Source organism: Barbus barbus (genome assembly GCF_936440315.1).
Source record: "Barbus barbus genome assembly, chromosome: 48".
NCBI lineage: Eukaryota > Metazoa > Chordata > Actinopteri > Cypriniformes > Cyprinidae > Barbus > Barbus barbus.
The window spans coordinates 2,530,459-2,557,190 of NC_136726.1; the positions used below are offsets into that span (position 1 = coordinate 2,530,459).

Here is a 26,732-nt window from a genome sequence, read left to right on the forward strand (position 1 = left end):
TTTGTTCTTGAAATGCACCTTTCTGCTGGAATCAGAATAATCCAGTCTTTTTGGATCAAAAGGATCCCAATCTTACTCTTGTTTGAGTCCCAGGCAATAAAAGATGCATGGACAAAAACAAATACTTTCCAGCTCATACATCCGTCCACTAACAGACTGGCAGAGCGTGTGATGCATGAAACATTCACTGAACTGAAACGACTCTATTTCTTCCATAAGGGTTCCAGAAAGAAGAGAGCAGTGACTGGGCTTGTGACTCCCTTCCTTGCCTCTTGAGCCAGATCCCTCAGCAATAAGAGCTGGAACCTTTGGCTCCCAAACGGCTCTTCATTTAGTACCACTGCTGGCTTTTAACAATCCTTACAGCTTCCTTTATGATCCCTAATATGTGGAATCCTGTATGTGGAAATATTGTGCTATTGGTGCATTCAAGTCATGTTGATTGTATTTATGAGTTGAACAGCTCTGGAGGCTCTGTCCTAGACTATTCATTTCTGTTCACTATTCATGTTATACATAATGTCCAAACATTATGTATTGTTTCAATCAGCTATCAGCCATAAAAAGCAGAAAAAAAATGACTTGCAATATATAAAGTTGTGCAAGTTGTCCATTTTACTGAAATGGAATTAATTATGACTGGTTCCAAAACATGAATTACATTTCTTTGGGAATATATATATAAGATAATAATAATAATGCACAAAAAAAATAATTAAATAAATAAAAACATATAGATACCAGTGTGTTCGGCTGTTATAGTTGCAAAAATAAAAAAATAATAATATCAGAGTATCCGCTCCCATGATCCACCGCGGCGCTGGTCTGTGAGTCACATGACCCTGACATTAAAGCGGAAATGACAGTTAGCGCTTCACAGTCTCTCGGCAGATAAAAGGTAGAGATCAAAACATTTTTGTGTTATTATAAACAGAAAAGCGGTTACATCACATATAAGCCTGTCCGCTTTTATTAAGCGTTCTTCTTGTTGATTTCATCTATATTGTGACTTTTGATCTAAAAATGATGTGTAGCTAGCCAAACAGCGTCACTCACCTATCATCAGAAATCAAACTTAAAATGAGCAATGCTTATAAATGTTAAATAACTGCAGAAATGACCTCCCGTTGAGTCTTTCATGTGTCTAAATCTGAGGCGAATATAAATGTGATGTTATGATCAGCTGACCCTGCTGTATACCGTGGGTTATTGCTATATTGTTATATTATTGCTGTTTGTTTGTGTCTAAGTTACTCGTCAAAACCAAAAGCAGTTCGTGACCTTTGAAGCTGTCAGGCTTAATAATCACACGTTTCATTATGACACATCTTCATCTTTATCTAGCTCAGCATTTGTCTTCCGATTCCTTCACAGATTTGAACTGTAATATGTGTCTGTGCTTCAGAAGAGCACAATGAAGATCTTATTATGCTCTGAGTAAATATGAGTGTTATTGGAGATGATGATGATGATGATGTGTGTGTTTAGGGCTGTGATGTGATGTGAAGTGATGATGGCAGCTGCCAGTGTGTCTCAGTCTGCCAGCTCTCAGGCCACAGAGAAATCCCAGCTGACCTTGAAAGGTAGGAAAAGCAGCCTGTTTTGATCCAGTGCCATGGATCATCAGTACTGTGATTGATTCATCTGCATCTGATGTGACGCATGTGTTTTTGCACTGTGCTGTGTTTCCTGTAGAGGGTGATGTGCACTGAATAATAACTTCATCGCTGCTAGATCATGCAGGACACATTCACTCACATTTCCCTTTTGACTGAATATCTTTACAGGAATCTTGATGGTCTTGATTCTTGGAATCATAGTCTTTGTGCTTTATTTAATTGTTGTTATAATATAAATATATTATCTCTACTAAACTGTCTTGGAGCAGAAAGATGTCTTTCTGTTACTAAAACTTTTTTGTTCTGCTTTCGAAAATGAAAGAAGCAGTTTGTGCTGCATTTATTATTGTAACGTTATCCCTACTACATAAGCAAGTGGTTCTCAATTCCAGTTTTGAATATTTAACACGGCTGTGTTCCAAATGGCATACTTGCTTACTGCTTACTGCCCAGTACACAGTGCATACTGCAGGGCTCCAGACTGCAACTAAAACAAAAATATTAATTTGCAGTTAAGTTTTTGCTGAGGTCGCCATTGGCGACTATATATATATGTTTGCATGTAATGCCTTTTGTTTTCCGATCACATCTTTTGTTATGTTCACGTAATAAACTGAGATGATGCGCATTTTAGTGGGAAAAAGAGTTTCAGACAGTCCTCTTTCAACGGATTTCCCCTGTTGAACAAAACTGAATCAGCACCGAGCTGTCTTTAACTGAACCATGATATTTTTGGCAGTTACACTAAATGGGAAAAGCGATATATGTTCTAGTTACACTAAGTGCAAATAAATTCTGTTTACACTAAGATAGAAGCTTTAGCAACTGGCAGAAATGTATACTTAAGTACCGTAGTACATTATAAAACAGCATGCAATAACATATTAAGTGTAAATTGTAATGCTTATAAATTTTATTAGACAAATGCCACTTTATTGGGACAAACCTCCCTACACTGACAGCTAAGCATGCCTAATGACATTTATTATTGAGGCGTTTTATTTCCACTTTTCAAATATTCACTTCCGGAAAAGGAGAAGCACGAGTTTAACAAAAGCCAGACTAGAAATCGGGTCATTGCTATAACATTCACTCATGGATTTGCACTTGCAGCGTCTTCACACACAGATGAAACTTACTAGAGAAGTGTGAAATAATATACCTCTGTAAATAAACACAGTTTAAATTCACATCTCGCACACTTTAATGCCCTTTGAGTGGAATATATACAGTGGTGGCCAAAATGATTATTACACTAGTATTTTCAGCAGCTAAAGATGGTTTTAAGTCAGTTATTTCTATCTTTTGCTGTAGTGTGTCAGAAGGAAATATCAGTTTACATTTCCAGACATTCATTTTGCCATAAATTGTAATAATCCAGTGAGATTTTAGTTTGTCTGACAACAACCAGTGCTCCACACAGAGATCTGATCTGATCATCATCAGTCTGTCTCTGGAATGACATGAAGAAACAGAACAAACTGAGACTAAATCCAGAAGAACTGTCTTCAAGATGCTTCAAGAAACCTCCTGCAAAGCTCCTGAGAGACTCTGCTCAAGTGCACAGAGGACAAAAGCTGCTTTAAACACAAAGGATGCTCACACCAAATATTGATTTAATTTAGTTCATAGAAGTTAGTTGATGAAGAGAATCTTTTTGTGACCTATTTTTTTTTACAGCATCCTCATTTTACAGCATTCTTACACAAGTGTCTAAAACTTTTAACAGTACTGTAGCTTTGCAGGCAAAATGAATGTTTGGAAATGTTAACTGATATTTCCTACTGACACACTACAGCAAAAGATAGAAATAACTGACTTAAAACATTTTTTAGTTAGTCAAAATACTAGAGTTCTAATAATTTTGGCCACCGCTGTACGCTCCCTTCAAACTGGAATCAAGGCAGAATATCCTGTGAAGTCCACTTCGCAGGGCACTTACGGTCAAATAGAACAAACGTCTGATGAGAGAAACATATAAAATGTGCAGATTGTGAGGATTGGAATTGAGAACCACTGACAAAAGCCACATAAGTGGGTGCATAGGGCCCACATGCCCACCAGGGACCCTAAACTTTGAGTTTTACATTTACGTAGTTTTGCATTGGTCTGAACAAAACTGCAGATGGGCTGAATGAAGATGCAGATTCACTCTCTGACAGTAGGTGGCTCTTATAGATTTAGCAGAAATACAGCGGTTACCCAATTATCCTTGTATTTACGGTTGCCCCTGTACACAGAGCAATGCTGCACAGCTTTCTGTATCTTTAAGATAATAAAAAAACACAAAACAGTAGCCATGTTTTTACATTTTAATCTGGACTAAAACATGCCAGTCCAGAAAAGATATCTAGATAGTGTTTAAAAATGTTCTGATTCTTTTTTTTTTGTTCGTTATAGTTGTTCATTGGCACTTTAACCATTTTTGTAACATTTGTTTACTTGATTATTTTATTGTGTATTTTTTTTATTATTAAAAGCTGCAGTTCCACATTTCTCTGCAGACAGCGGATACATTTCTCTAAAAGCAATGGCTAAAATCTTATGTTAGTTTGCTTCAGAAATAAATATGTCTTCAAAGATAAATATATGCCATCTTTATTTATATAGCGCTTTTAACAATACAGATTGTGTCAAAGCAGCTTCATAGTATTCAGTAGGAAGAATAGTGTGTAATAATGCAGAACAGTAAACTCTCAATTTTCAGTTAAAGTCAGTTGATCATTAATTGAGTGATTTCATCGTCCTGTTCAGTTCAAATAATCTGAGTAAGAGTAAGAACAATTTAGAAAATGTGCTTAAGGCCCCCAAAATGCTAGGGCCTCCACTGAATGTTATTACTGTTACTTCTTGTTCATTTTGATTGTAAATATTATGTTATGGGATGTATAACTCTGTGATGGTTTGATTCACAGTCATTTAGCCAAAAATACAATGTACTGCTTCTCGTTGAAATTTTGCTAAACTTCTGTTCCAGAATGTTTAAGAGTTTGTTGTTTTTCTGTTCAGTGTTGTCTGCTAAGCCTCAGTCTCCTAAACTGCCCAATCGTCACTCTCGTTTGAGTTCGTTTGTGGAGGTGACCGCTGACGGCCTGACCAGCGAAACGAAGAAAACGGGCAAACGCACTGGACACCTAGAGCTGCAGTGGAATGAAGACCTCACCCTGTAAGCCATTATGTGACTGAGATTATATACAGTGTATAATGGTTACTTATTTAATTTCAAATTACCTAAAACTACTGAGTTAGTCATCAGCAACCAAGTAAAAATTGTCAATAACACCATCTCTTAAAATCTTTAAAAAAAAAGCAATGTCAGTTCTGGGTGACTTTATTAAATGACCACATTTATTCACATGCTGCATGGTCACATTTTGTTTATTTTTTGTGCAGGAACGTGACTCCTCAGAGTCGTTTGGATCTGAAGTTGTGGAGTTGTCACACTTTGAGGAAGGAACTTCTGGGCAGTGCCACCATTGACTTACTGGACACTCTACGAACGCATGATGGCAAGAGTAAGTTCATCACAAACAGACACACACAAACAAAACTCCAAACACCAATAAAACGGCAATTCATTATAAGTAGGCCAGTTGATGCATACATACACACACATATACACTCACCGGCCACTTTATTAGGTACATCTTGCTAGTACCGGGTTGGATCCCTTTTGCCTTCAGAACTGCCTTAATTCTTCGTGGCATAGATTCAACAAGGTGTTGGAAACATTGGAGATTTTGGTCCATATTGACATGATAGCATCACGCAGTTGCTGCAGATTTGTCGGCTGCACATCCATGATGTGAATCTCCCGTTCCACCACATCCCAAAGGTGCTCTATTGGATTGAGATCTGGTGACTGTGGAGGCCATTTTAGTACAGTGAACTCATTGTCATATTCAAGAAACCAGTCTGAGATGATTTGAGCTTTGTGACATGGTGCATTATCCTGCTGGAAGTAGCCATCAGAAGATGGGTACACTGTAGTCATAAAGGGATGGACATGGTCAGCAACAATACTCAGGTAGGCTGTGGCGTTTAAACGATGCTCAATTGGTACTAAGGGGCCCAAAGTGTACCAAGAAAATATCCCCCACACCATTACACCACCACCACCAGCCTGAACCGTTGAGACGAGGCAGGATGGATCCATGCTTTCATGTTCTTTATGCCAAATTCTGACCCTACCATCTGAATGTTGCAGCAGAAATCGAGACTCATCAGACCAGGCAACGTTTTTCCAATCTTCTATTGTCCAATTTTGGTGAGCTCGTGCAAATTGTAGCCTCCGTTTCCTGTTCTTAGCTGACAGGAGCGGCACCCGGTGTGGTCTTCTGCTGCTGTAGCCCATCTGCTTCAGGGTTCGACGTGTTGTGTGTTCAGAGATGCTATTCTGCATACCTTGGTTGTAACGAGAGGTTATTTGAGTTACTGTTGCCTTTCTATCATCTCTAACCAGTCTGCCCATTCTCCTCTGACATCAACAAGGCATTTTCGTCACACAACTGCCGCTCACTGGATATTTTCTCTTTTTCAGACCATTCTCTGTAAACCCTAGAGATGGTTGTGTGTGAAAATCCCAACCATTCCACGTTCAAAGTGACTTAAATCCCCTTTCTTCCCCATTCTGATGCTCGGTTTGAACTTCAGCAAGTCGTCTTCACCACATCTAGATGCCTAAATGCATTGAGTTGCTGCCATGTGATTGGCTGATTAGCAATTTATGTTACCAAGCAATTGAACAGGTGTACCTAATAAAGTGGCCAGTGAATGTGTGTGTGTATGTATGCATGTGTGTGTAATATATATATATATATATATATATATATATATATATATATATACTGAACAAAATTATAAACGCAACACCTTTGTTTTTGCTCCATTTTTCATGAGCTGAACTCAAAGATCTAAGACTTTTTCTATGTACACAAAAGGCCTATTTCTCTCAAATATTGTTCACAAATCTGTCTAAATCTGTGTTAGTGAGCACTTCTCCTTTGCCGAGATAATCCATCCACCTCACAGGTGTGGCATATCAAGATGCTGATTAGACAGCATGATTATTGCACAGGTGTGCCTTAGGCTGACCACAATAAGAGGCCAACATTATAATTTTGTTCTATATATATATATATATTAGTGCCCTCCATAAGTATTGGAACAGTAAAGACAAAATTGCTCTGTTGGCTGTGGAGTCAAGACATTTACAAATATGATTAAAAGATGAATATGAGACAAACCTACAGAATTTCACATTTTATTATTAGCCGTTTCAACACGTACATGTTTTACCAAATAAAAAGAACAGCACTTTTAGAGTTCATCCCACTCATTTTTTCTCCACATTTTTGCTTTCCCATCACGTAGCATCTGTAATTCTGTGTCAAAGTCTCCTGAGGACAGTAGATTGTCAGAGCATCACCCCAGCTTTCTGGAAGCTGTTGGTGATTTTACAGACATGTCTTTTAGGATTCATTTTCACAGCTTTTATGATTTGTCTGTCATCAACTACTGTTGTTTTCTCAGCCGATCAGGTCGTTGTTGGTTGCTGGTGTCGCTGGTGGTTTCCAAACTCTTGATTTCTCCATGCCCTTTGTTTTTGCTATAGCTCTAATTGACTTCCTCTTTTCTTTTAGCATCTAAATTGCTTGCTTTTCTCTCAAAGTCAGCTCCCTCATCTTCATCCTGGTTTGTGTGTGTCATCATCGAATGCAAGATTCAGAATACAGAAGTAATGGATATAACTGATACGACACATTCCCTGCTTTTAATATCTGAAGAATTAATGCAACAGGACACAGCTGATCACTTAGAAAGACCTGTGAGGCAACTGCTCCAATACTTATGCTCTCATCAGATAGAGGGATGAAACTATAAAAGTGCTGAACTTCTTAGCTGGTAAAACATCTACGTGTTGAATCACCCAATAATAAAATGTGACATTCTGTAGTTTTGTCTCATATTCATCTTTTAATCATATTTGAAAATGTCTTGACTCCACAGCCAACAGAGCAATTTTGTCTTTATTGTTCCAATACTGGGGTGACCCCCGAATAGTCGAAGATTCGATGCTCCGATAGGAGGAGCCTGATTTGACTACCAATCTCACAGTCGAATATACACGATCATAACACCCCGTGAATATATATATATATGGGGTGCTCAAATGTCTGATTTGAGTTAAAATACAGCCCATTAAGATAATGCTGTAAATAAGAATCTGAAAAGAAACAAGCTTTAAATAAATATTTTAACGTGCGTGAATAAATCCAACCACCCCTAGATTTAAGTTTCACTTTCCATAATCCGTGACCGACAGAAACATCTTGGCGGCAGGGATTTAAATCTTTAGCAAGACTCAAACTAACACAGACAGAGTGAAAGACTGGATTTTTTTCGATCAGGTAGGGTATGAGTGATTTCAAAACATTTCAGCCGGTTTATATCATGTATATAGGCTATATTATTTATCTCATACAAGATGCATTTGGTTGAGTTGCACTGCAGTAAAGCGCTTCATTGTAGTGATTATCTCTCGCAGCGCGAGCAGGACAAACAACAATGCAGAATATTAATAACTATGACTGGGACTGTCATATACATAACATAATAATGAGAACACTATTATAATAAAACGCTGTGAATTTTTAGAGTTTAGTTGCCGTGTTTCTGCACGTTGTTGGATGAAGAACATGTCCACAAAAGGAGTTCATTCAGAGCCACGCAGACATGTTCATGCATTCGGGGCGTTTCATGCAGATAGCCTATAAGTCATAATATAACGTTATGTTGTATAAATAATGAAGCATATTTATCTAATATTAAGGTTCAAATCTGTGCTGATCACCTCAGACAGTTCATAACATAACTTTTTCAAATGTTTTATACTAGAAGAGGAAAAGTCTGTGATTGAAAACATGTGACCTCCTGTAATAAATTCTCTCGCAGTGCTGGGTCTTTTGACAAAGTCTGTTCAAACTTACCACATGTTCCTTTCAGCTCAGTGCAGTGTTTTTCAGGAAAGGTTTTGAGGTTTGACTTTGAGCAGCGTCACTCCACAATGTTAGTCCTATTTTTTTTTTGGTCAAGTTGTTTCTGAGTCAGCTGTCTCCTTCACATTGTTTAGAAAAATTCTTGAACTTTTACCATCAGACAGTTTTTTTTTTTTTTTTTTTTTTTTTTTAAACAAGACAGTATGTATGTAATGTCCTTTTTGTTCCATGGAAGAAATTCATAGAGGAAATGAGTATAAATTATGAGAGAATTTTAATTTAACGGATTCTTTAACGCTTCCCTAAGAAGATAAAGACATAGTGTTTTAATGTTTGCTGTTCTTGTATAAGTTTCCGACAGCAGTTATTAATTATTGTCAGCGCATGTTCTAATATGGGATAGATTGAAATGAACAGCTGAGCTCTCCCCCAAACCCTTTTAAACCAGTTTCACTTCTACCCTGCTATTTTAAAACACAAAATATGAACTACTGAGTATGTTGCCAAAACCAAGAATCAGTCAAATAAAATGTCACGAATGTAAATGAAATGTAGGTTTTAACAAACTGAAAAGCGAATGTGTTTGCTGGCACTAGAGCTCTCTCTCTCTCTGTTTCTCTTTGACTGGCAGTGGAGAATGTTCAGCTCAGTCTGGTTCTACAGACAGAGAACAAAGGCTCGGTTGTAGCAGGAGGTGAGCTCAACGTCTGTCTGGATGGCCTGGTTGTTGATCTAGGATCTCTGCCCAATGGCAGCGCTGCCCCAGACAGTAAGTCCTGTTCACAGACACACATGCACACTTCATAGAAAACACTCGGAGAACGCACAGAACACACAAACAAATGCACATTCATGAGTGCGCAGAGCCTTGGCTGTGACTCCACCTAAACTAAACGCAGGAATCGCGGAGTTTGTGGTGAGAGGGGCAGGAATGGAAAGAGTCGAATTTGACCAGAGGAGGCCCAGCGAAAGCTCACAAGAGAGCTTTTCTCCTCTGTGTACTCACAACTGGCAAACAGAACCCAGTAAGTAGGTCATTGGGTTTTCTGACCACTCACAAACCTGATCTGTTTAGACTCACACACGCTCATTTTGCTTGGAAATAAGCTGCTCTGGGAAGCAGCCATGTGTCAGTTAGTGCACGGCTACTAGATTGAGTCTGTTACTGCCGGTGTCGGGGAGTAACTAGTTACATGTAACAGAAGTACGTCATTTAATCACAATATAAATGTAACTGTAATCTACAGAGACTGAGAAAAAAAAGTTATTAAATTACAGTTACTTAGAAAAATGTTAGTGATTGCAAAGGGGGTTACATCTGATTATTTTCCCACTCATACACAGATATGAATGATTTCTTTCCCAAATTGCATTGACTGCACTAAAATATGAGATACCAATGTTTCAGGAGTTTAGGACACAGAATAGGACACATGCTTATTTAATAACGGTTTTATTTCCTGTTTAGGTTTATATATATATGCTTTATTTTTTAAGATTGACTGTTTTTCTAAGCAATTGTTAGACGCCAGTGTTTCCCTCCATAGCTGTGCAAAGATTAGATTTCAAAAACAGTATCATAACCATTCAACTATTTCTTATGAAGTTAAATCTGTATTTAATCTCAGAATGATCTCAAAGTAAAAAGAGGTGCTAAAGTCTGATTTTGTGGTGCTGTGCTTTAAAATGAAATGATTATGATCGTAATTCAAGTGATGAAGGGTTTTGAAAGTCTGACAAATAAAGTTAACCCTTCTTGGTTTACATGTTTGAAAACGATTTAACAGTTGAAAACATTCGTTAGAAGTTTGGAAAAGTAATCAAACAGCAATGAAATTTAATCGTTACTTTACTTTAATAAAGTAATTGAAATAGATGCACTACTTATTATATTTTAAAAAGGGTAACATCTGTAACCTATTACATTTCCAAAGTAACCTTCCCAGCACTGGTTACTGGAGAAAGACTGAGTTTAGTTTGTGAACGACCATCTCTAGCTGGTAAAGCGTGGGACATCAACACAGCAGTCAGTCAACATATAACAATTTAATGTTCATTTAAAGCCATGAGAAGAGAAGTCCCTGAACCGCTGAAATTCAAGGGACACATTTTCAGAAGTGTTTTGGATTCACAATTTGGATTCAGATGTGAATCCAACCTGCCAGAAAGATATTATGATATTATATGTTTGAAAAGTTATATACCTAACCCTGTATAACTAAATAATAGGGTTTGTATTGTAGATTATCGTACTTGTTATACAGCTACCCGTCAAATAAATAAATATGTCAGCATGCAATATTGATTTGAATTAAAATGTGGTGTGACTGCTCAAAAACATTAATTCCTAAATAGATATTTATGCATTCATGATTAATAATATGTATAAAAATGCTGTTTACCTTTAAAAACATTTGAATGTAATGAAGAGGTGTACACTCACACTCAAGGTTTAAGGAAGATGTGCATAAATACTACATTTCTACACAATTTTATACAGGGCAAGGGGTGTAAAAATGGATCTGAAAATTCAATGCATCGATTCCATAATTTAATAATTGAGTATGATGATTGTAGTAATACCCAGTGTGTTACAGACTTACACTGGTGGCATTCGTGCAGCAGACACAGAGAAGAGGTGCATGACATTTTTTAGTAGTGAGGTGGTAGTGTTGATATTTCTGAAGTAGTCTACCCCTCGTGGCCACGTTACCACCCCAGTTGTGCTTTATTTTTCAATGATTTAACAGCCTGTTGTTAATAATTCCTTGCATAAACACACAGTTCCCTACACCAATATCAGTACCCCTGGTAAAACAGGCTGTGGAAATTTTTCTTTGCTTTTTATTCTCTTGGTTTTTCATTCAAAATATTCAGTGAAGACTTGTCCTCTTCCAGGCTGATTCTTAACATCTCCAATAGATTTAACTCCCTAATTATTGCTCTGATGATGTAAATTCAACAATTTGTCTTTTTTTATTATTTTTATTTTTTTAATATATAGCCATTTCCTGATTTGTGTTGCTCTCCAACACAATGGAAGAGGAATTTGGTCTGTATGTCACCTCACATTTGTACTCCAATGAAAGAGGAAGTCAAGTCTCACCACTGAAGTATTCCTAATCGCACAAAAAATATAGTACAAAATTAATGGGAATGTATCTCAGTGAGGAATTTTTAGCCGTGCCTGTAATTGTGGTACTCGTTTTGGAGAAAAAAAAAATTCAGGTCAGATTTTTCTGAATATTTTGAACAAAAGATCAAGTACATAAGCAGCAAAGACAATTTTCACTAATACAGCTTGGAAAATAAGAGCATTTTTCTGTTTAGAGATCATTTGTGCATCAGTCGTCTCTCAGAGGTGTCCTTTGCATTGCATTGCGTCTGTAGCAGTCGTGTTGTGTCTTTAGTTTACGGATGTTTCTAATTCTGACACATTCGCAGAGCTGTTCCAGCCACATTCTGTCTCAAATAAAAATATTGTCAATATGGATAGATGCTAAAATGAAAACAGCCGTCAATAATAGTAGTTTGGGTAAAAGACGGAAAGCATCAGTCTATGCGAAGTACATTTGTATTTACTGGAAAAGATTTTACTGCTGTTTATTGGGTTTCATGTGTAAAGATTGTTATTTATGGGAGAAAAAACTAGATGAGAAAATATATGACCAATATTGCATTGCTACTAGGGCTGCAAAACGATTAATCATGATTAATCGCAATCAAAATAACTTATAGTATGTTTGTTTACATATATATATATATATATATATATATATATATATATATATATATATATATATATATATACACACAAACAAACACATACATGTATATATTAAGGAACAATTTTAGATTTATACATAAAATATTTGTTTATATAAATTAAGTACAAGTATAAATATATATACATACAAATATATTTTTTAGATATATACATATGTGTGTATTTATATATAATAATAAATATACACAGTACACACACCTATAGTATGTAAACCCAAACTTTTATTTTTAATGTGATTAATCGTTTTGCTGCCCTTATAACTACAGATATCAACAAATAAGTTGATGAGCAAATAATTGTCAGTCCTACATTTAATATGCTACTCATACAGTTTTAGTCATTCTGAAATCTGTGAATTATTTGTGAAAATCTTCTTTTGTAAACACAGTTTGAAATATAGATGTGTTTGGAGCTGCTTAAACCATGCATGAGGTTGTAATAAACACCAATACAAGCTCTGAGTGTAAATGCTTCTTATGCATGTGTCTATGAAGGACTTGACTGTGGTTCTGGAGATGATGAATCTGTTGCTCATGATTTTGTTCTGGTTGTTTTTTCAGTGATTTGTCTGACTTTATCTTTCAGTTACACACATATTGGCTGTTTGACATGTGAAATGGCTTTGTGATGGCCTCTCAGATTCAGGTTTTAGCCACGTAGATCTGGAGTGTGTTTTCTCTCAGTGTTTAACCTTCAGCGGTGGATAAAGCTTGAGTGTGTGCAAGTCTGTTAGGGTCTTCTGTTAGGGTCCTCTGTTCGCTCTGAAGTCGCTCTTGTTGGTTTAATGTTTTCCCTCATTTCCCCTTGGAGGTTTTTTCTGAAACACGCTGCACTACATAAACAGCTCTTTGTGTACAGACCTGGGAATGGCACACACATTCAGTAAACAGAAACATTTGCTCAAACTTACTAAGCCTCAAACTTTCTTACAGTAACTTATGATTTTTGTAATAAAAGGTTTAATGCCGCTCCATTTGAGTTTTACAAGTTCAAGCCTTTTATTAACACACACTTTCATGTTAAACTACTTAAAACAGAAGGAAAATGCAAACACGTGATTCATTTAGAGCAACAACACGTCAAGCAGCGTCAAAATGTATTTAATTCAATTTCAGATGCACGTTAGTATTAAAGCCATGGTTGTCCAAGAATGTTCCCCTCATGGGAGTCCAAACTACAATTTGTCGTTTTCATGCTATTTTCTTTCCATATACTGAACAACAAATTTGTGTGAGAAACAGCAAAAAAAAAGACAGTTTAGACAAAATTATTTTCAAATTTCATTGTTTCTTTTGTGTCTTGTGCTCATGTTCAAATCACACAAGTCTGAGAGCTAACTAGGAGGTAAAGATTTTCTGTCAATTACTTGGCTTTATTATAAATATTGTATGACTTGGTCAGGCTTGAACTATAGCACACATGCCATATGGACATTTTAAATGGAAAGAAATATCTCGTAAGCATCACGTTTTTGGTGTTTGGATCAACATGAGGGTGTCTTTCTTACGCCCTTAGAAGGAAATGAAAGTGAACTCTCTTAAATATTAAACTAATAGATGTTAGATCGTAACATGAAATAGATTACATGAGCATCTACTGGTGTAAATGCAGAAAACTGGATAAAACCAGAACTGAGCTCATAAATGCATGGGCGTAATCGTATGTTTGTCAGCTCGCTCTCAGTATATTCTATAATATTGTGTCACTCAACACGCACTACTACTTCATGCTTTACAACAAGGAGGTTTTCTGAGTAATACTATGACCAGAACTTTCCAATTTGTGCTTTGGTGTCTCTGTACCTTTTGGAGCATAATACAGCATTAGATAATTAATTGTTAATGTGAAATTCTCAATCATGCAGTCATGAAAAGTATGTAATTTTAAATGCATCACGGGTTTTTCTTCTGTAAGGCATGGTCACCGGGTAGAAATGACAAACTTTTCTGCGTGATGTATGTGAATCAGTCCTAATGATGATTTTGTGTATTTGTGGTCTGTGCAGAGAGAGTTCACTCGAGCAGGTCTAATCTGCACAGAGCTCGTAGTGAGGAGAGCCCGAGCACCAGCAGCCCCCGTACACGGTCAGCACAAATATCTCTGTTTATCACCGAGTACTCATAATGAAGTTTCTGCTTCTCCTGTTTCATGTCTTCTGTTGTTCTGTCTCTCTAATGTCCTGGTAAACACAGCCTTGTTTCCTAAATGGGCTGAAGAATCACAAGTTGGTGTTAGGGGTTAGTGTTATGATCGCTATTTTTGAGTAATCCAGTGAATTGAATACACTGCAATTTTTGGTTATTTTCCGTAACCAGAACCAGATTGTTAAATAATAAAATTAATAAATGAAGAAAAAAGTAGAGCATATCAGCTTTTTGTTGCATAGGTTACTGTGTATGGAACATCACACACATAATTATTTATTATGATTCAAATAATTCATCATTTAAAAAAAATTTAAATTAAAAAACAATTTACTTGTAAGAAATTCTGTTGCTTAATTGTACAATTAAAAGGATAAAATGGTCAGTTCTATCAAACCAGGAGTTGCCAAACCCACACGTGTGCTCCAAATAATCATGACTGGCAAGCAAATGTTTTTCATAAGCAAATTTTGATCATAAACGTTATCTAGTTAGTCTAGGCCTGATTTACTAAGATCCCAAATAATAGAATTTGCTTGGGCAATCTAGCAAATTGTGTGCACCCTCCGTGGGAGTGTTACAGGATGTTTGCTATAAATACTTGCCCCATGTCCAGATAGGTTGGACATACCCATAATTAAACATATTCACTGGGTGTGGGTTTACAGAGGCATGACTGGAAATACACAGAAATAATGTACAATAACAACGCTGTGTCTGATATGAATCTCTCATATATTTCCAGAAGTTTAACTCATTCTGTGGGTTCTTGTGGAGATTCTCCAGCGGACATCGGAGGAGCTGTTCTCACGAATGGAGAACTGAACGGAGAAGCTGCGGATGATGCATGCCGCCGCAGCTCAAAGACGGCCATCAACAGCCTGAGCAGTGCTGGTCAGATACACACACACACACACACACACACTGTACAAACATACAAACTCACTCAGGCTGCTATGGATTATGATCATAACATAATGTGATAGAGATGAGCACGCATCACCTTATATAATCAATGTGTTCGTTCTAGTGCTGTCAAACGATTAATCGTGATTAATCGCATCCAAAATAAAAGTTTGTTTACATAATATATGTGTGTGTACTGTGTACATTTATTATGTATGTACATATAAATAAACACATGCATGTATATATTTAAGAAAAAAAAGTTTATCTATTTATAAATAATATAAAATATAAGAATTAGTGCTGTCAAACGATTAATCGCGATTAATCGCATCCAAAATAAAAGTTTGTTTACATAATATATATGTGTGTTCTGTGTACATTTATTATGTATATATAAATACAAACACATGCATGTATATATTTAAGAAAAGTATGTTATGTTTATATATATTAAATATATATATTTATGATATAATTGATATGAATATAAAAATATACATGTAAAAGTATATGCTGTATGTGTTTGTCTTTATATATACAAATAATAAATATACACAGTACACACACACATTGTATGTAAACAAAAACATTTATTTTGGATGTGATTAATCGCGATTAATCATTCGACAGCACTAGTTAATTCACAAAGGTGCTTTTATTTTGACAAAACATGTAAGGACAGTAAGAATTGTTGTGCTTTTAATAATAAGCGCATCCCACCCTTTATTTTCTTATTCATGCAAGCTTCTTTATTCCTCTGATGTGCCAGCGTCAGCTTTAAAAATGATATATATAAAACATAATAGCAAAATCTCAGTTGATTGACACCTAAATGGATAGTTCAACCACAAATTTTAATGATGTAATGATGTACTCTTTTCTATGACGTTCCAAACCCATACGACTTTGGTTAATCTTCAAAATACAAATTAAGATTGTTCTTACAGGTTTCTGAGAGGTCGCGACTGCAAAAAAAAATAATTTGTCAAAGTTTTAAGGTTATTGGAGTATGTTTTACAAGAAAATACTACTTCAGTTCTTCTACTTAAAAGTTTTACATTCAATTCAATGTGTTGCTTGCCATTTCTTTGTAATTATTTGTGAGATTTACAAGCAATTTCTGAATGAAAATGATTTCTACACCATTTTTTTTCAGCGATGCATCGCATTTGGCAAACACAGAAGCTCAAATAATGCCTTTAATACCCTATATTTGGATCTTTTATATTTTGGTTACCTTAACTTTCATTGGAGGGACAGAAACCTCTCAGGTTTCGTTTAAAATATCCTAATTTGTGTTTCGCAGTCTGAGGGGTTTGGATTGAAATGAGTGGAAGTAAATGATGACATAATTAGGGCTGTCAGTCGATTCAAATTTTATATTTAATTAATTACACGTGTCGATTAATTAAACACAAAATTAATTTTACTGTGAAAATACCCACAAAATATTATTTAAAGCTATTTTTGTGTTAAACGAGAAAGTATCAAGTAGACATTACAAATTGTAGCTTTAGAAAGAAATATTTAATTTGATTTAACATAACATTTATTATACATAAACATTTAGGCTACAACGGCGTAACATAAACTATGGAACATAAAAGAAGATAATTTGAGAAACGTTTTGTTCCTACAGTGAAAGTCATTGGTAACCAAAACAGCTTTATTACCAACAGTCTTCAAAATACCTTCTTTTATGTTCCACAAAAGAAACATTTGAGCGTGAGTAAATGATGACACTTTTTTTTTTTTTTGGATTAACTGTACCTTTAATGTTTTTATTTTATTAAAGTAAATAAGAAACTAAATCTGCCAGCAGGTGGCAGTAAAGGTCTTTACGAGTCATTTATTCATTCGATTCGTTCAAACAGCTCTCTTTATGAATGGGCTTTGAATCATTGATTCACATGATTCGTTCAAAATTCGGATTCATTCAGAAACTAAACACTGCTGTGTTGCTCGGAGACGCACAACAATTCTGCTGTGGCTTTACAGGTAATATGTCCTCTGCTAAATTGAGCAAAAACTTAATATTCTGTTAATATAACACAATATTAACTTCTTATTTACTGAACTGTTGTATAAAATCACAACTCCTTATATTCGGGACAAAATCACCACTCGTTTAATAATGCTCTCGCTGCTCGTGTGATATCGCTTATCGTATGATATAAATATGAGACAAAAACTCTCAGCATTTTTGCCTCAATATCTTGAATTTTAGGGCATAACTGCATTTATGGAGATGTTATCCTGCATTGTATTTGTCATGACGTGCCAGCGCGTTAACTGCGTTAAACTATTTTAATTGCATTATTTTTCATAACTAATTAAGTTAACGTGTTAAACTGACAGCCGTAGACATAATATATAAATATCATCCCCAGTAAACACTCTTTGAGTGGTTTGCTTTGGTACGATGGTGTTCAATTGAATTTTTTGTTGTTCTTTGCTCAGGTAAAGGTGAGACAGATGCTAATGGCTCACCCTCCTTGAGCTCAACCCCCTCTGCTGAGATGGACAGTTCTGCCCCGCCACCAGCCACAGAGACCCCGTCCTCCACCGACCAGAGCAGTACAGCCACAGAGACACAGACCAGCGATGCACTGCCTGCTGGGTACGGCACAGAGCTGCGGCTGAATTCAAACATCAACACATGCCGTATCGGTTTGCTCAGTGTTTTTATCTCTTGTAGTTGGGAACAGCGAATTCTCCCTCATGGACGAGTCTACTATGTGGATCATAACACAAAGACCACCACATGGGAGAGACCCCTCCCACCAGGGTGTGTATCTGTCTTTATCACTAATGTTTAGGGAAAGAGTTACTAGATCAGTCCGTCCCTAGCAATTAGCATATTAACATCAAATCTTATTTCAACACTCTAAAAGGTGAAATAATTTCAGATTAGGGTTAAACTTTTGTTTGTGTGATTTATTGTTTGATTTATTTCTTTTGAGGATTTTTATCGAAAGGGTGAAATACAGTTTTATTGCATTTAAATCTTTATTCTTTTTGCCATCTTTTGGAAGCTTGAGCTTTCAGTAGCAGTAGCTTGAGTTGGTGTGCAGATGTAAATTTATTTTCATTTTTTTATAGGTGAAATTTAAATATTAGTTAGGTAAATTGAGTAAAGGTAATGGGTAAATTACCTTTACTCAATCTTTGGTTTTTCAAAAGCTATCTCACAATACACAGTGTCTTTTGATCTTTTGCCATGTTTTAGTGTTTTTTTCAGCATCTTGTGCCATTAGACTAAAAGTAGTTTTTAGTAAGGTTTTTAAAAAATGCCACAAGGGCATTTTTTTAAGGTCACTAAGTTGCACTGGCAGGAGAAAAGGTCACAAAATGCACCCATGTAGTCCCCGTCTGTAGCTCTGTATTCACACAGAATGAAGGCGCTTGTGGCATTTTTAAAAAAACCTGAACTACTTTTAGTCTAATGGCACAAGATGCTGAAAAAACCCTAAAACATAGCAAAAGATCAAAGACACTGTCTATTGTGAGATAGCATTTGAAAACCAAAAATAACAGCATCTGGGAGTGTCTATAGTTTGCTTTTGTGCATGGCCACTTATACACGTATCTGGGGCTGGTGCTAATCCATGATTGGTGTCTGTTGTAGCTGGGAGAAGCGCGTGGATCAGCGTGGCAGGTTCTACTATGTGGATCACAACACCAGAACCACCACGTGGCAGCGGCCCACTGAGGAGTCTGTGCGCAACTATGAGCAGTGGCAGTCTCAGCGCAGCCAGCTGCAGGGAGCTATGCAGCAGTTCAACCAGAGATACCTCTACCAGGTCAACACGCTTCATTCTCCTCATAAGCAAAGTGCTTTTTAGCTACGCATGTCTTTTACTTCTTTCACACTAAAGGGCTAACAACATAACAGAACTGTGTACTGAGCTCTGATTTAGAGGTTGCACTATAAATCAGCATCCATCACAGATTGGGATGTAAATGTTAGTGCTGTATTTCATGCCAATCAGTTCTTTATGCCTTCTCTTTGGGGAGAAGTCTCTCTTTTGTGTGAAATATTATTAAAATCTAAAATAACTGTATTTTCAGCATCATTACTCCAGTCTTCAGTGTCACATGATCCTTTAGAAGTCATTCTAATATGCTGTAAACCACTGTTTTCAACATTGATAATCAGAAATGTTTATTGACCAGCACTCAAGAAACATTTCTGATTATTATCTATGTTGAAAACAGTTGTGTTGCCCAATATTTCTCTGGAAATGGTGACTTTTTCAGGATTCCTTGTTTATGAACCTCCTGGGGTCGATGGTGGCGCTTGGCGACGCCACTTGCATTTTTAATGATAACAGCGAAAAGAGCTTAAAATGCTCCGTCATTTTTGATCGTACATATAAGAGTAATACAGCATTTATTTATTTATTTGTGTACACTCCCAATATCAACAAAACATTGTGCTTTTGTAAAATGAAGAAAATAAGCAGGGTGCGCTTTCAGTCTCTGCACATATCTGTTTGAAACGCGTCACTAAAATGAACTGAAACTCAGTGAATACTCGACACACAGACATGAGATATATCTATAGAAAGCTTGACATGTCTACTTTTAAATGAAGTAAGTCATGTCGAAAACAAATATTCTCTGGTAAATTAATCCGTATGAAACCAGCGCGATGTCCAGTCCTTCCCGTCTGGTCTGACTTCATTATCTCTAATTAGATAGATTATAGATTATCTCCACGTGCTGAGTGCACTATTGATATTACAATCATCCACGAGAGACCCGCGGCATGTAAGCGCCCACATCACAGCGAACAAAGCAGCGAGACTTCTCTTCAAGTTCATCTCGCTGCTGTTTGTTTCTGGAAGCAGATGTGCTGAGAGGAATAAGACAGAATTGACCTCAGAAGAACAGGAAGTTCAAAAGAGCAGCGTTTATTTGAAATGGAAACATTGTAAAATGATAAATGCTTACTGTCACTTAAATTTAACACATCCTTGAAATGTACTATATCAGTGTGTCATAGTTTCCAGAAAAAACAAAGCAAAACATGAATGACACAGCACAAGTAATGTTTAAGTAATGAGTAATGTTTGCTGAAAATTCAATTTAACGGGAATAATAAACAATCTAAACCCATGTTCCTATACTGTAGGTAGTTTAAGATTAGTGGGTGGTTTATAAAGTAACGTATAAAGTAACGTACAATGGATGGTGCAGTACTGACAATCAGTGACTTGGCAAAGCAGACCACAACAGAAATGAATAAGGATTTAAATAAAAATAAAAAAGTCATAGATGATGATGATGAAACTGATCAAGTTATTAATTTAGTCATAAACATGTTATTTTCTTGTGCTTATAACCATAGGTAGAGCGTGTCAAGGGTCTGAAATTAACGGGGGCTTGCACAGTTGAATTAAATCTATTACACAAATTTGCGAAGAAAGTGTAAATGAAATGGAAAATGTCCATTACGCCGTTAAATTTAGATTTGCTCATTCAGCATTATATTTCTATATTTAAGCGTTTACAGGGTTGCACATTATAACCAATCACAGGCAATTCTGTTGAGTTTATGAATGCAATGGCCAATCAGAGGCGTTCAGATGAGTCTGTGCTGAAACGAAAGAGTTTTGATCACGGACTGAATTCTCTCATCATAAAACAACAAAGTACAGATATGCAGGGTATGTAAGATGTATTCATTATACAGTGTAGACGGCTTCACTGATTGAAACGGGAGTGTTCTTAGTGCTTAAACTCGTGCTAGGCTTGAGTCATAATGTGATGTTCTTTGATAATGTTTATGTGGCTGATGTTTTTTGCTTTTAAAAACAAGATGCCATACAATAGTATCCAACTGCAGAGCTGCAGCAGTGATGAATGGAAAAGGCAGGATCTCAAAAAACATGTTTTTTTGTTTTTGTCAAGTGCATGCTTACATAGAAAAGCAAAGGCAGTGGAACAAAAAATGCATTCTCTGTGATCCAGCTGTGCTATATACAGCATGGAGTAATCAAAGCAGACTTCGTACGTTAACATGTCTTGACCTTGACCTGCACATACCAATAATCTTACGCTTTGTTCACGCATCGCAATACTTGCATTTTTCTAAAGGATGTTTTCATACATGATCTCTAAACTGTCATTTACCAATATGTTTCTGGAAAAGACTGCGTGTGAGCACCTATCTTTCAGTATAATATTGCCCAATCATTCATTGTTCGTTCATGTTAGTTCACAGTGAATTAACTAATGGATTTTAATAATGCACTAGTAAATGCTGAAATTAACATGAACTAAGATTAGTAAATGCTGTAGAAGTATTGTTCATTCTTAGTTCATGGTAACTAATGTTAACTAATGAAGCTTATTGTAAAGTGTTACAGTAATATTTAGTATTATTAATGTGACATTGATGGGATTGTAATCAGACAGTAATCAGAATAAGGACTTGAATCGAATGATAAGCAAACCTCTTCAATCTTGAATTATTGACATTTGCATTCACTGTGTAGCCAGAGGAGAACTGGACGTTTATCTCTGCAGTAGCTTCACTAATGAAAAGCAGTGAGGTAGCAATGTTGCTTTTTTGAATTATCGAGATCGCAGCTTGACTGTTAGCAGAGATATGATGCACAGATATACAGCGGTGGCCAACATCATTAGAACACTAGTATTTTCAGCAGCTTAAAATGGTTTTAAGTCAGGTTTCTTGACGTTGCCACAGTTCTTCTGGATTTAGTCTCAGTTTGTTCTGTTTCTTCATGTCATTCCAGAGACAGACTGGATGATGATCAGATCAGATCTCTGCATGTGTGCAGTGCACAAATCTCTGGATTATTACAATTAATGGCCAAATGAATGTTTGGAAATGTAAACTATTTCCTTCTGACACACTACAGCAAAAGACTGACTTAAAACCATTTTTAGCTGCTGAAAATACTAGTGTACTAATCATTTTGGCCACCGCTGTATGCACAATCTCTCTCTCTCCTATGATTACTCTGTTGCGGGAGTAATCCTTTGAAAAAAAATAAAATAAATAAATTCAGGTTTGGCTTCGTTCTTGAATGGAACACCCTCTTCTTCAGCTTTAGGGTGCATTCTCCATTTTATAAGCAAAGATAAAATTGGACCAAGATGTTTTGAGCTTTGTTAACTTTAGAATACACAACGGTGTCATTTATGTACACAAACAGCACTTCTCTGTAGGTTCTGTAAAGCACACTCAATAAGCCTTTTCAGCAGATGAAGGAACTCGTGTTCTCAGGATCCATACTAACCAGCCGGGACCTGCCCTTTACGTTCAGAGTGTTTGAATACCGCAGCTCCGTGTGAAGACGCGAATCCAATGAATCTGAGGCATAGGATCATCCACCAAGTGTGTCTTGGCATGCAGACGATAATAATCCATGTAAAACGTTGTACCTTTTTCATTTTTACAACAATAACAACCAGAGAAGGCCAATGTAAGATGGGGAAGCCTTTTCCCAACTTTAAACTTCATCTGAAACAATAGAGTGCTTCCATGCCTTGGAAAAGTCTCAGAAGAACGTTTGTAATGAGGAAAGACTCTTTTCCAATTTGTGTGTACTGCAATTGCCTCATTAAAATAATTTAGTGTGTGTATCACCATCATAGCTTCAAAATATACTGATAATTTGCAGTTTAGGCCTCCTAAATGGCTTTTAAATATGATGCTAAAATTGCTAATATTATTCTGAAAAAACACGCATGACACTCGCAGTGTTTTCAGTTTCTGCCGCCTCAATATACGAGTACATGAACACAAACATGATCTCTAGAACTGCTCTGAGAGCCATTTCATAAGCATCTTATAGTTTCTTTTGAGTAAAACTATCATCATATCATATACACTCAGAAACCTAAAGGTCTTCACAGCAACCCCTCAAAATAAACGTTTGTTTTAACTCGAAGAAACGATAATATCTCTTAATGTAATGATAGTACAACTACTACTAATAAAATGATTATTATAGAAACATTATTTTTTAAGGAATATTTAGCATACAATTTATTTACCAGAATTTATTTATCAGAAAGATGTTAATACACAACACAATATTTCTGAAAAAAAGAGAAATTAAATAAATATAATAATAATTTTTATTTTATTTTATATAAAATCAATTAATTAGAGATGCTTCTGATTTATTAATATTTAATGAAACCATTAAATGGAATCCAGAAAGTTAACGGAAAACAGAATTTGGTATAAAAAAAAAAAAATTACAAATAAAAATTTCTAAATGTAATTTATGTTAAACTTTTTAATAAATTGCTGTTTAATATTGTAAGTTTCATGATTTCAGTGAATTAGACATGTTTTTGATTCTTTTGTTTATGAATATTAAAATGGAAAAAAACGGAATTTGGGAAATAATAAAACGGATTTCGTAGGGCCATAATTTATGCTTCCTTTATATCTGTAACATTTATAGTTTACATCAATAACATAAAGGCATCTTTACACTGCAGGGTTAAGGCCTGCTCAGAAATCTCTGTACGCACATAATGCCACATAAAAGCCAGGCTAAATTAAGCTTGCTCTGACCCAGACCCTAAAATCAAAGTATCCAGTTGTATTTGCTGTGTAAATGCATTTCTGCAGCCTCTGAGATGCATTCTGAGTAAAGACACGTAAATGCTGCTTTCTGTGCCATTCTTGCAGTGTACATTTGGCAGTAAATGATCATGTTATGAAGTTTAGATGATAGTTTGCTGCATTTGTTAAGAGACCTTTGGTTTAATTCTCACACGAGTGTGAAATGTGACAGCTAATTCCCACATTACATGCCTGCTGCAGTAGTTTGAGAGCTCAGGACGCTGCCACTGACACAACACAGCTCACTCTATTGGCCTTGCTTCACGTTGCACAGCACACACACTGGGCTTTTTGTGTGATAATTGCAGCTCGTTAGGATCGCCTGAGAGAATCGAGTATCATTATTAACAGCCGCTTCCGGCCCCAAGCGGAAATAAAAAACTCTCTCACTGTTGTTCTCGTGTATGTATATATGTGTGTGTGTGTATATATATATAAGAATCTTCTCACAGATTTGTCTGACAACAGTACTACATAAATGGAAAAAAGAGAGCTTTGGTAGAGGGTAAGATGAATAATCAATTAAATTTGAGTCTGTTAAAAGCTACTGTAAGATATTGAATATAGAGTACAAGGACTATTGTTTTGCTTTTTGGAGCTTTACAGCTGTTAATATGTACTTAATTTTTTTAGGAAACAATGAAGAAGGTAAATCTGACAATTTTACTGTCTGAAATTGACAATATTTCCATAAATAGAGTTTCTTATGCTCATCGAGGCTGTATTTATTTGATCAAAAATACAGAAAAATCAGCAATATTGTGAAATACAGGTACATCTAAAAAAATTTGAATATCATGAAAAAGGTCTATATTTTTTGTCACTTCAGAAAGTGAAACCCATATATTATATAGATTCATTACATAGAGTGAAATATTTCAGGCCTTTATTTCTTGAAATTTTGATGATTATGGCTTACAGATAATGAAAACCCAAAATTCAGTGTCTCAGAAAATTAGAATATTATATAAGATCAATAAAAAAAAGGATATTTTAAACAGAAATGTCAGGCTTCTGAAAAGTATGTTCATTTCTATGCAGTCAATACTTGGTTGGGCCTCCTTTTGCATGAATTACTGCATCAATGCGGCGTGTCATGGAGGCAATCAGCCTGTGGCACTGCTCAGGTGTAATGGAAGCCCAGGTTGCTTTGATAGCAGCCTTCAGGTCATCTGCATTGTTGGGTCTGGTGTCTCTCATCTTCCTCTTGACAATACCCCATAGAGAATCAGCTTTGCTTGACAGTATTCTCAAGCTTGCGGTCATTCCTGTTGCTTGTGCACCTTTTCCTACCCAAATTCTTCCTTCCAGTCAACTTTGCAGTTAATATGCTTTGATACAGCACTCTGTAAACAGCCACACCACATGTTCATCTTCTGGATCATTGCCAAGTCAGCAGTGTTGCCCATTATTGTGGTTTCAAAGAAAAAGTCAAGTCAATATTATTTGTATAGCGCTTTTAACAATGCAAATTGTGTCAAAGCAGCTTTACATCGGCTTGATATAAAGCTGGGTGGCTTTATATCAGCTTTACAGTATTTAGACGGGGAATAGTTTGACGGAATAGTGTCATTCTCCTCTGGCCAGACAAAATCAGCAGTTTAAATCTAGGCTAAAGCAGAATCAGATTGTGCAAAGGACTCATCTGGTTCCTGTGGTCTTGTCCTGATGGCCGTCTTGGAGACAGGGTCTTCACTGGGGATCAGTCTCTGGGGCTCATCTAGGTGTCCTGGCTGTAGAGGTCATCTCTAGGAGCTGATCCACCATCTGATCTGGATACAGTCTGGATCTGGGTGGCTACGGTGACCTCTGAATAAGAAAGAAACAGACTAATATTAGCGTAGATGCCATTCTTCTAACAATGTAACAAGTACATCAGGTGTTTTGGGAAGTGTTCCCGGTTCCGGTTGATCCTAATTAATGCAGCCTAACAATCCTTTAACGCATTTGAATTATAGAAATGCGATAGTGTATTATGTGTAAGCCAGGTTAAAGAGATGGGTCTTTAATCTATAGATTTAAACTGACAGAGTGTGTCTGCTTCCCGAACAGTGTTAGGTAGATTGTTCCAGAGTTTGGGCGCTAAATAGGAAAACGATCTCCCGCCCGCAGTTGATTTTGATATTCTAGGTATTATCAAATGGCCAGAGTTTTGAGATCGCAGCGGACGTGAAGGACTATAATACGATAAGAGCTCACTCAAATACTGAGGTGCCAAACCATTAAGGGCTTTATAGGTAATTAGCAAGATCTTAAAATGTATACGATGTTTAATAGGGAGCCAGTGCAGTGCTGACAGAACCGGGCTAATGTGGTCATACTTCCTGGTTCTAGTAAGAACTCTAGCTGCTGCATTTTGAACCAGCTGGAGTTTGTTTATTAAACGTGCAGAGCAACCACCCAATTAAGCATTACAATAATCTAGCCTCGAGGTCATGAATGCATGAATTAATGTTTCTGCATTTGACATCGAGAGCATAGGTCGTAATTTAGATATATTTTTAAGATGGAAAAATGCAGTTTTACAAATGCTAGAAACATGTTTTTCGAAGGAAAGATTGCTATCAAAAAGTACGCCTAGGTTCCTAACTGATGACGAAGAATTTACAGAACAGCCATCAAGTATTAGACCGTGATCTAGGTTATTGTATGCAAAAGTTT

General features: G+C 36.3%; 1 protein-coding gene across 3 annotated transcripts in view; it reads left to right on the forward strand.

The window, feature by feature from the left end:
- The first annotated feature begins 814 nt into the window (after positions 1–814).
- The window catches only part of wwp2 (WW domain containing E3 ubiquitin protein ligase 2), a 48,225-nt gene continuing 22,307 nt past the window's right edge, over positions 815–26,732 (forward strand). For 2 of the 3 annotated variants that reach the window (XM_079411920.1, XM_079411921.1), the window contains exons 1-10: positions 815–898; positions 1,489–1,583; positions 4,629–4,785; positions 5,013–5,134; positions 9,249–9,386; positions 14,410–14,488; positions 15,294–15,442; positions 17,918–18,077; positions 18,156–18,245; positions 19,086–19,260. In XM_079411920.1, coding sequence (XP_079268046.1) covers positions 1,511–1,583; positions 4,629–4,785; positions 5,013–5,134; positions 9,249–9,386; positions 14,410–14,488; positions 15,294–15,442; positions 17,918–18,077; positions 18,156–18,245; positions 19,086–19,260 — 1,143 coding nt within the window. In that variant the 5' untranslated portion in view covers positions 815–898; positions 1,489–1,510. The remainder of the gene's footprint in view (positions 899–1,488; positions 1,584–4,628; positions 4,786–5,012; positions 5,135–9,248; positions 9,387–14,409; positions 14,489–15,293; positions 15,443–17,917; positions 18,078–18,155; positions 18,246–19,085; positions 19,261–26,732) is intronic. The other variant, XM_079411919.1, reaches the window with a different exon arrangement.